Source organism: Mustela lutreola, chromosome 7 (genome assembly GCF_030435805.1).
Source record: "Mustela lutreola isolate mMusLut2 chromosome 7, mMusLut2.pri, whole genome shotgun sequence".
Taxonomy (NCBI): Eukaryota; Metazoa; Chordata; class Mammalia; order Carnivora; family Mustelidae; genus Mustela; species Mustela lutreola.
Window position 1 is genome coordinate 67,684,428 of NC_081296.1, and position 13,217 is coordinate 67,697,644.

Here is a 13,217-nt window from a genome sequence, read left to right on the forward strand (position 1 = left end):
CGGGGACAGGCAAATTGCTGCCAGCCCTGGCCTGTCTTAAAATCCTTAAACTAAGAATGTTTTTTAGTTTTAAAAGATTGCATTTAAAAAAAGAGAGAGAGAGAGAGAGAGATCATACCATGTGGCCACAAAGACTAAATAAATATTTACTGTCTGACCCTTAACAGAAAAAGTTTGCCAATCCTTGGTATAAAGCTTTCTAAGCATTGTAAAATGTTATATTTATGATTAAGTAAAGGCTATCTGATTAACTGGTGAGGGGAGATGAAAAATCTTACTCTTTTCTTGTTCTGTGGATTAAACCAAGTTGTCAGTTAGCAATGAAATGGACATAGGAGAGCAGTACACGTTGAATAGTTAATAAGATAAATATACTTTGTCCCTGAGTTTACAAAAATTGAAAGATTTGAAATTAAAGTTTTAGCAAAGATGATGTTGAATGTCAGGGATGCAGAGAAGAGAATAAGTGTTAACAGAAAGACAAAGGAAAGGCGAATTAATGAATTTGTCTTGTTATTAATTGTTACATTTGGGGGAACATTCTAGACTTTAAGAAGCTTCATGAGGCTCGTTTTAAGGAAATGGAGTCCATCGATCAATATATTGAGAGAAAAAAGAAAAATTTTGAAGAACGCAATGCATTTCATGAACTGAAGGTATGCTGATAAAATTATGTGGGTTTATTTTTATTGTTGTTGTTGTAGTTGTTTTAAGATTTGTTTATTTGAGAAAGAGAACAAGCACAAGCAGGAGGGGTAGAAGGAGAGGGAAAGAGAATCCCAAGCAGACTCAGCGCTGAGCATGGAGCCCAACTCAGAGCCTGGTCTCAGGACTTGGAGATCATGACTTAAGCTGAAACCAAGAGTCATGCTCAGTTAATGTGCCACCCAGGTGCCCCCCAAATTATGTTCTTAATGGGACTGAACTATTTGACTTTATGTTTTTATTTTTGTCAAAGTTGTTGTTGTTGTTGTTTTTTGTTGTTGTTTTTTTTTTTTGTCAAAGTTTTTATTTATTTGAGAGAGAGAACAAGAAAGCAGAAGCAGGGGGAGTGACAGAGGGAGAAGCAGGTTCCACGCTGAGCAGGGAGCCCAATGCAGGACTTGAGCCCAGGACCCCAGGATCATGATCTGAGCCAAAGGCAGATGCTCAACCGGCTGAGCCACCAGGTGCCCCAAACTGTTTGATTTCCATGTTAATACCTTAGCTAATACAGCCAGCTTTTTATTGTTCTACCAGTGGAATGGATTTGAGTTTAATATATCTTTATTATCAGAAATTTCTTCCCCCACCATAAGAATTTTCAGAACTCTCAGAATAAAACTGGGAGTACTCACTATAAAGAACTAATTCCAAAACACTAGTAAGTTGTTCTGTTTTCAGCACTCACACATTGTGCTTATTACTTTTGTTGACGGACTGATTTATAGGTGAAAGCCTTTTCATTCCCAGTCTCTCACGTAAAGGAAAAAGGACTGAGTTGCCGTGGCTTACTTATGGCCTCCCTAGTAACTGAGCTTCTGGGGTCCCTTTAGTCCAGGTGCTGGGGGACTCAAGGTCCCTTCGAGTTAGAAAAGGTGATGAAGTCAGCCCTGAGGCTGACTTAGAGCAGTGAGTTGATAATATCCTGTTACTCTTTTATGCGGTCTCTGGTGGTCAAGAGGAGCCACACAGAAGACTGGGGAACATTTATTTTAGAATTTCATTAATACCTACAATGTGCTTATTTCTCAAGAGGAATTAGAGGCAGTCTTTGGTATTTCAACACAAAACAGTATAAAGTTGACTGGAAAGGGGCAGAACATGAGCACTATTAGCAGGGACAGTATCTGCTGTATCAGTCAGTTGAGTTTTCAGTTTCCTGATACAAATGCCAACACAGAAACACACTAGGTGACGAGTTCTACATAATTTAAAAACAACAACAAAAAAAACACCATAAGCTTCTTAGAAGCTGAATCTACATTTCTTTTTTTTTTTTTTTCTTCAAGATTTTATCTATTTCGGGGTGCCTGGGTGGCTCAGTGGGTTAAGCCTCTGCCTTAGGCTCAGTTCATGATCTCAGGGTCCTGGGATCAAGGCCTGCATCCAAGCCCTGCATTGGAATCTCTGCTCAGTGGGGAGCCTGCTTCCCCCTCACTCTCTGCCTGCCTCTCTGCCTACTTGTGATCTCTGTCTGTCAAATAGATAAATAAAATCTTAAAAAAAAGATTTTATCTATTTGACAGAGAGACCGTGAGAGAGGGACCACAAGCACAGGGAGCAAGAGAGGGATAAGCAGGCCACCCTAGAAGCTAAATCTAAAGGAATAACATTCATTTGAACTCTTTATAAAACCACTGCTAACCTAGCATTTCCCAACCAGCTAACAGGGACAAAGCCAAGTCATGGCATTTGAAGGCCTCCATTGCTGCCTACTAATCCAACAGCGGGGTGTGGAAATTGGCAAAGAGATACTCAGTGTGCCCCTAATAACACTTGCTTAAATATTAGCAAGGGCTAGGTATCACTACATTAACAGTTGAATACCTGGCTTTTGCTGATGATTTACAGGAAGTAGACCTCTAGTTTTGTTTTTTGCTTTTGTTTTTCCATGAGAACAAGCTAGCTGCACATACGCATATAAGCAGGCATTTCCTCACCTTCCATGAAGTCGAGTCTACTAAAATACTTGATTGAACAAGTTTTCTATACTACATAATATGGGTTAGTCAGTTTTCCAGGCAAAAAATAGGGCAGAACAGGTGTCTCAACCCTAAACTTGAGTGTAGCCCTGAAGATGTGTTTAATAAATGAGTAAGTCATCTTATTTTTTACAGCTACCCCCCCCCGAATGAGTTTAGTTCTAAAATCTCATCCCTATTCCCCATTAAGGAATAGATCTCTCAGATGGGTTAGTTGGTATGATCTATTTGGAAACTAGAAAATAAAAAATAATTATAGTGATGTCACTGTAGCTGATAGGAAGTTTTTCTTGACAGTTGACATGTTTGGGGACTGATCATTGGTCAGTGTTGGATAATAACGAATAAGCAGAGATTCTAGACAAAATCATCCTGGGCCAACCTGTTTCTCCTTGATTTTTAGAGTTCGGGCAGGGGAGACCTATTTGATTTAGTTGCCAGATGGCCCTCTTCAAGCATCAGTAACCTCGTGCCCCAAGATGCCTATTTATCTTGCCAACAGTGGGAATGATGAATTTTTAAAATCTTTATTAATGTAATATGAAAAAATTCCAGTTGACCTTTCTTTGATCATATGTTTATATAATTGACTGGGATGTTTTTATGAATTTGTTTTTTCTTAGTTTTTACCCATCTGTTAGCCATTTATATTAATGCTATATATTCTATATTATACTTTCCTTCAGTTTATCTTTTAACTATATTAATGGTATCTTTTATCTTGTGAAGGATTTTTTCTTAAATTTATCCAACTGTTCTTTTTAAGGGTCTGTGTTTTTTATTTGTCACACCCTGCCTCTGCCAAGATCATAAAAATAAGTTATGTTTGTACTCTTTTTATTTTCCCCCTATATTTAATCCTTAACCCACTTTTTTTTTTTTTTTCCAAATACGGTATGATTGACCTCTTTGCTTTGTTAGGATTGAATGGGGTTTTTATTGCTAAAAGAAAGGAATTGGTTACATATTTGCTAACAAAACAAGTTAGTACCACTAGAACCAATGGCTTAATATTCTACCTGAAAAAAAGTCAGGTGGGTAAGGGCTAGTAGACTCATTTCTGCATTATAAGTAGTTCAGAACAAAGAAGCAGAGCTGATGGTCCTGACACCAAGTGAACTCTGAGGAGACGCAGCATGGAAAGTAGGAATCTTGGGGGAAAGATAGAAGGCAACATAAAAAGTGTGATTTAAATAGAACCGTGTGCTTAATACAGCTAACCTGGGCACTGGCCTTATGGTATAGATGTGTGTTTACTAAGTATTTTAGTAAGTTTTAACTTTGTGTCACATTAGAATCTCTTCTGCTTATATGTTGAGAAGTTGACTTAATTCTCTCGAGTGCTTGTATTTCCTAGGATATCATCAGAATTATTCTGTCTTTGGCTTCACCTCGTCGATAGGAGTAGTCGCACCACTGTCGTACTTTCACAAAGTTGTATTTTTTTTTTTGCTTGTAAGAGCTTAAAGCAGTGATAGACATCATTATTCTTTATGCTCTGATAATATCTAAAAAATGATAACCTAGGGGCGCCTGGATGGCTCAGTGGGTTAAGCCTCTGCCTTCGGCTCAGGTCATGATCTCAGGGTCCTGGGATCGAGCCCCGAATCGGGCTCTCTGCTCAGCAGGGAGCCTGCTTCCCTTTCTCTCTCTCTCTCTGCCTGCCTCTCCATCTACTTGTGATCTATCTCTGTCAAATAAATAAATAAAATCTTTAAAAAAAAAAAAAAAAAAGATAACCTAGGTGGACCTTCCCCAGCCATTTCAAAGGGAGGGTTTCCCTTCCTCCCTCTGTTTGTTTCTGGTTTTTTTTTGTTTTGAAGAACTTTAAGATTTGCGGGGGGGGCGGGGTGGTGGTGCTGTGGGGACAGGAGTGAAATTATGTGTAGATTCTGTGTGTTAATTACATAATAGGTGGTTCTTTGAGTTTGTATTTGATAAACTGCTTATCGCATTCTCAAAGATACTATGTCCAAGAGAAGCTATTTATCCTTCCTTTCTGGCCACAGGGAACTTAACCACGTTTAAGCCACATTCTTTAGTCAGAAAATACCTGGGTTCATGGCAGCTGGGAAAGGCGCTCTGTAGCATAGGACTCAGCACAACCAGAATTTATTTCTGATTCGGTCACCATAGCGAAACAGGTACAAGTAAACTGCCCTGCCCACCTGGCAGGGAGGAAGAGGATGAGGCAGTGAGAAGGAAATATAACAGGCTGGGTTAAAAGTGGTAACAGAGGGGCCCCTGGGTAGTTCAGTTGGTTAAACGACTGCCTTCAGTTCAGGTCATGATCCTCAGTCCTGGGATCAAGCCCCATATTGGGCTCCTTGCTGAGCGGGGGAGCCTGCTTCTCCCCTGCCTGCCGTTCCATTCCCCCTGCTTGTGCTTACTCTCTCCCTCTCTGTCAGATAAATAATTTTTAAAAAAGTGGGAATGGAACAACTGGATGAATGGAGCTGCTCTAGAGACAGTGCTAAGAAGCCCAACTTGAACATGGTGTGTTATCTTTCTGCAGAAGCAGCCGGCCACCAAGGGCGCAGTGGTGACTCCAGTTCCTCTCCGGGGAAGGCTCCCCTTGGCTTGCACTCCCACCAGCCAGCGCCGCTCGCAGGGCCAGCCACTGGGTGCTGCGGGCAGGAGCACCTTGTGTGGGAAGGGCTCTGCCAAGCGTTCTGTGCTCTCGGCAACTAAAATGAACGTCAGGTAAGAAGAGCTCCAATATGTAATGGAGTACAAGGTCTCAAAAGTTTTACTGCCTCGAGGTGGGCGACATCAAGTATGTTTAAAGTTGATGAAGAAGAAGGTAAAAGGGGATTAGAATGGAGAGTAAATAGGGGCGCCTGGGTGGCTCAGTGGTTAAAGCCTCTGCCTTCGGCTCAGGTCATGATCTCAGGGTCCTGGGATTGAGCCCCGCGTCGGGCTCTCTGCTCGGCGGGGAGCCTGCTTCCTCCCCGCTTCTCTCCCTCTACCTGCTTCTCTGCCTACTTGTGATCTCTGTGTGTCAAATAAATAAATTTAATTTAAAAAAAAACATTATAAAAAATGTTTATAGTAAATAAGTGGATGGTTTTTATAAGCTCTTTTTTCTTTAAATTTGTCTTGGGTTTTCTTAAACTTCTCTAAGCTCACATTGGGTTTGTAAGTAAAGATAGAAGGTATATATGGATATTCATTTTATTAGTTTAATGTATGCCTATAAAGACATGTAAAGAGAAATTTTTCCATTGACTTAAGTGTAGAGTTGAAGCTAAATACCTACAGAAAATAACTGATTAGTCCTAAAGTGTAACTTCTGTAACCCACTGGGTACTGCAGTGAGTTACCCTGTGCCCCAGTAACCCCTGTTTTCTTTTTGTACTTTCCCTGACACAGGGTAGTCCCCATTTTAACTTTCCCAGAGATGAAGATCTTCAGGCCTCCTTTATTTATTTATTTTTAGAGATCTTATTTATTTATTTATTGGACAGACAGAGATCATAAGTAGGCAGAGAGAGAAGGAAGCAGGCTCCCTGTTGAGCAGAGAGCCCGATGCAGGGCTTGATCCCCGGACCCTGAGATCATGACCTGAACCAAAGGCAGAGGCTTAACCCACTGAGCCACCTAGGCACTCCAATTTTATTTTTAAGTAACCTCCACACCTGGTGTGGGGTTCGAACCCACAACTCTGAGGTCAAGAGCTGCATGCTTACCGACTGAGCCAGCCAGGCACCCCTATTCTCTCCTTTTTAAAGGGTGTTCGCAGCGTGTAATAGTGTTGGTACCTGGTGACACTTCCCCAACACCTGCAATTATCTGATGTAGTGTTTAGAGCTTAAAAATGCCCTGAAGTTTGGAACCCTACTGAGTTAGCGTGGAATGTGAGCTACCTCTACCTGGCAGTTCTGACTGTATTTAATAGTACTGAGGAACAGCATGGTCCGGGCGAGTCCTTGCTCCAGTGTAGTGTTCACAGCAGCCTGGACTTCATGGCACCTCTCCTAACACGCAGTTGTCTTAACTGGGTCGAAAGGTAATGCTGATACCTCATAATTTCGGATACTGATACAGGATTACTGCCACATCTTAGTTGCAAGTCCAGAAGTTGTCTTCTGTTAACCTACCACCACCACCATCGTGTATATTTACATCAGTCCTTCTTGAGTTTCGCTGACTTCAAGACACCATCAATGGAGACTCATCATTACTTTATGAACCACTAAGAAAACAACCACTGCCAGTTATCATGTGTTATTAATTATGAAACACATCCCAATTCCAGACGTTAAAATGTGTAAGAAATATACATCATAATCAGTGGAATAAATTTATGGCAATTTGCCAGGAGAACAGGGTTATGTACCATTTAAATGAATTTACTAGGAAGACTGTCCCCATCACTTATCTGGCATAGCAGTCTCCTGTTCCCTGACAGGCAGTCACCAGGAGGAGAAAAGGGGGAGTGGTTGAAGTACCTCCTAAACTGTAATTTGAGCCCCAAAGGCATTCCCTTGGAGCTCTACCTTGTCCTGTCATTGGGCAAGGCAAGGAAAGCAGCGAATACAAAACTGTATTTTACAAATCAAGTGTTGTAAAATGTTTATTCTGCAAAAGAGGTTCATTCATGTAAGAAGTCCATATTTGAGCCCTTTCACAGGTGGTTTTGCTTTTATGCTTGACACAAGTTACTCTTCATACAAACACTCATGTTTGGTACTCCACTGTCCTGTTCAGGTTTTCAGCTGCTACCAAAGATAATGAGCATAAGCGTTCACTGACCAAGACTCCAGCCAGAAAGTCTCCACATGTGACCATATCTGGGAGTACCCCGAAAGGCCAGGCTGTGCTCGGGATATACAAGATAAAGACCACAACTGGGAATTCTGCTTCTGGTAAAACAAAAAAACAACTCTGGTTCATCTTTAAGCCATGTAACTTCCTCAAATTATTAAGTGTATTTGTTAACTGAAAGCTTCCCCATAACTATAAATCCAAAGCAAAAATCTAAGCATAGCATATTTTTTCATTCTGTACGGGTGAAGAAAATGCCAGACACAAAAAAGTCCTCAGGTATCTACCTGAGGACTCCATCTTGCTATAAGGAGTCCTAAGATGGTGACCCTCCCTGAAGAGCATTCAGCCTATTCCCGGACTCCAGGATTAGAAGGAGGATCATAGTATTCATTACAGCCTCTGACTGGCCCTCCAGGATTGTGAAACTAATAGGATCCCAGAGTTGGTGGAATAAATGCCACACAATGGACTAATAGATTATGTAAGCCAGAATAAGCCATATGGACACTCTTCTACACATGGTCTACTTAATCACCTAAAAGGACTAGGTGGTTTTCAAAAGAATACTAGAGTAATACAGAGTAGCAATACAAAGTTAAAAATAAACAAACAAAAAACACTACAACCAGGAGATTGAGGCCTGTATTAGAACTATGTCAAAATTCTCCTGAGAGGGACGCCTGGGTGGCTCAGTTGGTTGGACGACTGCCTTCAGCTCAGGTCATGATCCCGGAGTCCCGGGATCAAGTCCCGCATCAGACTCCCAGCTCTATGGGGAGTCTGCTTCTCTCTCTGACCTTCTCCTCGTTCATGCTCTCTCTCGCTGTCTCTCTCTCAAGTTAATAAATAAAATCTTTAAAAAAAAAAAAAAAAAATTCTCCTGAGAGTCCCACTGAATACGTCAGCCAAGAGCTATGATCACATAGAAAGGCTCACCAACTCCTCTGAGACTGTGTCGGTTAATAATCTATGTAGAAACTTTATGAGAGTTTCTTCATACCTTAAAGACAGGAAGGTGAGGCTGACAGCTAACATTTTAAGTGAGTCCAGAAGCAGTATATATGCGGGTATTTCCAGCTTTTGTTTGGTGTCCTGACCATTCTTAACCATGTCTCCTGTATATATGACAGCACTTCTCTGGAGCTCAGATGGACTGGGGTATACTGGCCAGCTTGAATGGTAGCTCCTGAAACTGGTTGGCATTATGGATGGCCCGTGTTCCCCCACTGCTGGCACCTGACAGCCACACCATGGGATGATACACACAGGGGTTTTGTGTTTTTCTCGCTTAACTGCATGGTTCTAGATCTTAGTTGCTTATTCATACTTACATGCAAGTGCTGACATTCAACAACAGCCTGCGATGGGTGAGAATTAATAAAATGTGCCTGATACATGGTGCCCAACTGTAGCAAAAATTTGGCTTACTGAGTCCTACCATTCTGGTATATTAACTTTACAGTACAAAAATTGACATTTTTAAATAACCGCTTCTATTACCTGACAACCAGAGCCACAAATCTTGTCTGCCATATCTGATTAAGTTCCTGCAGGCCTTATATCCATGTGAATGAAAATGTTACTATTAAAATTTTTTTCCAAAGACATTTCACTTTGATTTTGAAGGTAAAATGAGTGTTCATCATAGAAAACTTGAAAAATACAAAAAGTTATAAAGAAAATATAAAGAGCGCCTATAGTCCTGCACCCAGAGATTGCACTGCTGTTTCCTCTGACCCTGTGATCATCACTGAACTATTAACAACATATTTTTGAAGGGTAAATAATATGAGGAACACAGCCTGAACATTTTACCCAGTCAATTATTTAAACAGGATTTTCAACTCCCAGCTGATTCTAGGAAATATCCTAATATTGAGACTATAATATCCTAATATTGAGACTATCCTAATATTGAGCTATTCACAAGGGAAGCCTCAGTGATTAGCTTTCCTTAGTTATTTTCCCCCTTCTCCTTTTTAAAACTACCTGTTTGAGACTGTTCAGAGATGATCTATTTAAGACTGAGAAACAGTACTTCAACAAAAACCATATAGGCCTTTTATTTCCCCCCTAATTAAGCCCTGGGGTTTTGTTCCTTGGTTTTGTAGTCGTTACACCATTCAAGCTGACAACTCAGGCAGCACAGACTCCAGTCTCCAGCAAGAAGCCAGTGTTTGATCTCAAAGCAAGTCTGTCTCGTCCCCTCAACTATGAGCCACACAAAGGTACGTGCAGATGCTCTGAGATACAAGACATGCCAAAGACGTAGGATTAAACAGTTCTACGTCTGAGGATGTGGAAAATTCTAATGCCTCAGCGGAAAGCTATACTTGGCCACTTAGATTTCTTCCCCCTGGGTCCACATGACCCGTAATTTAAAAAAGACTATACACTAAGCGAATGCTAATCAACTCACATTTTTGTAAATCAAAGCCATAACTTCTAATCAGTATTACAGCAAAGAAATAATAAAATTTCAGGCAAAAATCAAGAAACTTGGAAATTGGCCTATGGACAAACGAATGTTTTCTTTACAACTTTCGAAGGACCCCATGCTGGAATCCACCCACCCAACAACCTGGGACATTTACTGGCTATATAAATGCCCATATAAATTGGGCATACATTAAAGTATCCATATATCCATTTAAAACGAATACTAACAACCACCACCACCACCAATACTTCATGTGGCCCTTCCATAATTCCAGAATTGTTTATATAGATCTATTTTTTTTAAAAATTTTGTCAGGGGGAACCACAGGCAGAGGGAGAAGCAGGTTCCCTGTTGAGCAAGGAGCCCGACGTGGGACTTGTTCCCAGCAGCCTGGGATCATGACCTGAACCTAAGGCAGATGCTTAACTGACTAAGCCACCCAAGCGTCCCTAGAATTGCTTTAAAAACTGTAAGACTTCTCTAGGTGCCTCGGTGGCTCCGTGGGTTAAGTGTCAAACTCTTGATTTTAGTTCAGGACATGATCTCAGCCCCACATCAGGCTCTGTGCTTAGCAGTCTGCTTGAGATTCTTTGCCCCTCCAGGCCATGTGTGCACACGAGCTTTTTCTCTTAATAAATCTTTCGAAAAACAACAACCTGTTTTTAGGGGGAAAAATACAATTTATATTTTGTGAAATAGGAACTAACACTAATGGATTTATACAAGCAAATGTCAATAAAAATGAAGTATAAATATTCATAGCAAGTAGCCTCAGATGAAGAGAATAAAGTAGGTAATATAAATAGAATCTTCTTAAATCTTTCTCTCCTAAACCAGGCAAACTGAAACCATGGGGTCAATCTAAAGAAAATAATTCTCTGAAGGAACATGTAAACAGAGTTAGTTTCCACAAGAAAACTTACAAACAACCTCCTCTCCAGACTAGGTGAGTACATAATTACCCAGTTCTACAGTGATTTTAATTTTGAAAGACTGTATGTAAAAGCAAAGCCTCTGAGGTACAGAGTGTCATTAACAGTGGTGTTTAAGAAAAGGGTAGTCGTGGGATCACATATAGGACTTCTTTTTTTTTTTTTTTTTTTTTTTTAAAGATTTTATTTATTTATTTGACAGAGAGAGATCACAAGCAGGCAGAGAGGCAGGCAGAGAGAGAGGAAGGGAAGCAGGCTCCCTGCTGAGCAGAGAGCCCAATGCGGGGCTCGATTCCAGGACCCTGAGATCACGACCCGAGCCGAAGGCAGCGGCCCAACCCACTGAGCCACCCAGGCGCCCCACATATAGGACTTCTTGAAGATATACATGCCTAAGGCCCACCACGGTGGTTTTTTAATTCAGTATTTGGGAGGAGGGGCCCAAGGATCTGAAGTTTCCAAAGCTGGACAGGTGATACACAAGGAGACACTGCTCTCACATGACCTACCAGCCCCAACAGTGTACCTGGATATCCCCCCAGATGCCGATCCACATGCGCAGGTGTAAATTCTTCAGTCCCAGGGAAACCAGGCTTACTAGGCTTCAAGGCCCTAGCCAGAAGAAATCCCCAGATGATCCTTAGAGGCTTCCTTCTGTGTGAAAACCGAAGCCAAAGCTTGCTGTGGGTTTTAGCTGGTCCGGGCTGAGTTGATTGCCTGAATGAAACCATCCTGATACAGGATTACCCATCATTTGACTTGCCTATATCCAGCTCCCACCAAGACATTTATTTACTACCTATATTTGCTATTAAGATTGTTAACATAGGGGCATTTGGCTGGCTCAGCTGGAAGAGCATGTGACTCTTTATCTTGGGGTTGTGAGTTTGAGCCCCACCTTGGGTGTAGCGATTATTCATGATTTTTTTTTTTAAGTTTAACATAAAACTAGCTTCCCCCAACCCCTCTTAACAATCCCCAATCCCTTCCAGAAACAGAGCGGCTTAGATCAGCAGACTCTAGTTCTAGTACTTCCACCAGACTTTGATTTTAAGCCTGACCTCTGACTTCCAAAGGCAGAGATTTCTCATTTAAAACAAAGAGGTACCGAGGTGTCTTTTGTTCCAGTTCCATGCTTAATTTTAGAATGCTGCATTAACATAAAAAGGAAAATACCAGTTTCCTAGCCCTTTTAACACAAGTGACATAGAGCTGTGGTTTCCATAGGGCACTAGCTAGAGGACAGTGTCCTGTAAGTGTGTTTTGTACAACTATACTGGATTTCAGCTTAAGCTTAGATACTAGTCTGACAGGTGCTTTAAAGTGGACTTTTGTGGAGCTTCACTAGACCCTAATGTGTACCTGTCCCCCTCTTTAGGGAGGAACAACGGAAACAACATGAGCAAAGACGAAAGGAGAAGAAAGCAAAGGTTTTAAGAGCTCGGAGAGGCCTCATTATGGCTGAAGATTAATTTTTTAACATCCTGTAAAGAGTATTTTATTCTGAACCCTTTCTTTAGTGTAAATATTTTTTTCTACTGTCTTCCCCACTTTAGTCAAAAGATTCTTCTGCTTTGTTCACTATCTATGTAGTGTTGGTGGTTTTCTTCACATGCCACATCCCTGAAAGATGTTACTAACCTTAAAGCTCACAGATTCTTTCAAATGATTTTTACCTATCTCTGTACAATTCAGTTTTGCATTGATTCATCCTATAGATTCTTGACCTAGATTTTTAACGTCAAGTTCCCTCTGCTGACAGAACTAGAATCCTCTTCTAGACAGAAGCATTTACCTGATGGGAGGTAGTTCTCCCACAAACTTCAGTAGAACTTGGACCACTAACAAGCTGAGAAAGCCACCTCTTCCTCCTCTGGAAAATCAAGTAGTCTTAATGAAACAAGGAACCAAATGGGTTAGTGATGGCATATTCTACTTTGAGAAGTGTTTTGTTATCTATGCATGTTTGTTCAGATCACTTGTAACTGCTGTCAATCAATATATTCTTAAAAACTCTAAAGTTCATTCTAGCCTGACTTATTTAAAAATAAACAGGGCTATGGGACGCCTGAGTGGCTCAGTGGGTTAAGCCTCTGCCTTCGGATCAGGTCATGATCTCAGGGTCCTGGGATCAAGTCCCGCATCAGGCTCTCTGCTCAGAAGCAGGGAGCCTGCTTTCCCCTCTGTCGCTCTGCCTGCCTCTCTGCCTACTTGTCATCCCTCTCTCTCTCTCTGTCAAAAAAATAAATAAATAAATAAACAGGGCTATACTGAAATCTGAGGATTGCTGCTTCAAGGATCATTCTGCTCTGTCAGAGTTACTTCATAGAAAAGACTAGAGTTGCTTAGCCTCCTAGCCATGTTTATTGCACTGAGGTGGACCTTCTGAGC

General features: G+C 41.2%; 1 protein-coding gene across 3 annotated transcripts in view; it reads left to right on the forward strand.

The window, feature by feature from the left end:
• NUSAP1 (nucleolar and spindle associated protein 1) overlaps positions 1-13,102 on the forward strand; it is a 35,671-nt gene extending 22,569 nt beyond the window's left edge. For all 3 annotated transcript variants that reach the window (XM_059181203.1, XM_059181204.1, XM_059181205.1), the window contains 6 exons: positions 547-656; positions 5,200-5,387; positions 7,395-7,552; positions 9,566-9,682; positions 10,732-10,840; positions 12,205-13,102. In XM_059181203.1, the coding sequence (XP_059037186.1) occupies positions 547-656; positions 5,200-5,387; positions 7,395-7,552; positions 9,566-9,682; positions 10,732-10,840; positions 12,205-12,298 (776 nt within the window). In that variant the 3' untranslated portion in view covers positions 12,299-13,102. The remainder of the gene's footprint in view (positions 1-546; positions 657-5,199; positions 5,388-7,394; positions 7,553-9,565; positions 9,683-10,731; positions 10,841-12,204) is intronic.
• The last annotated feature ends 115 nt before the right edge of the window (positions 13,103-13,217 follow it).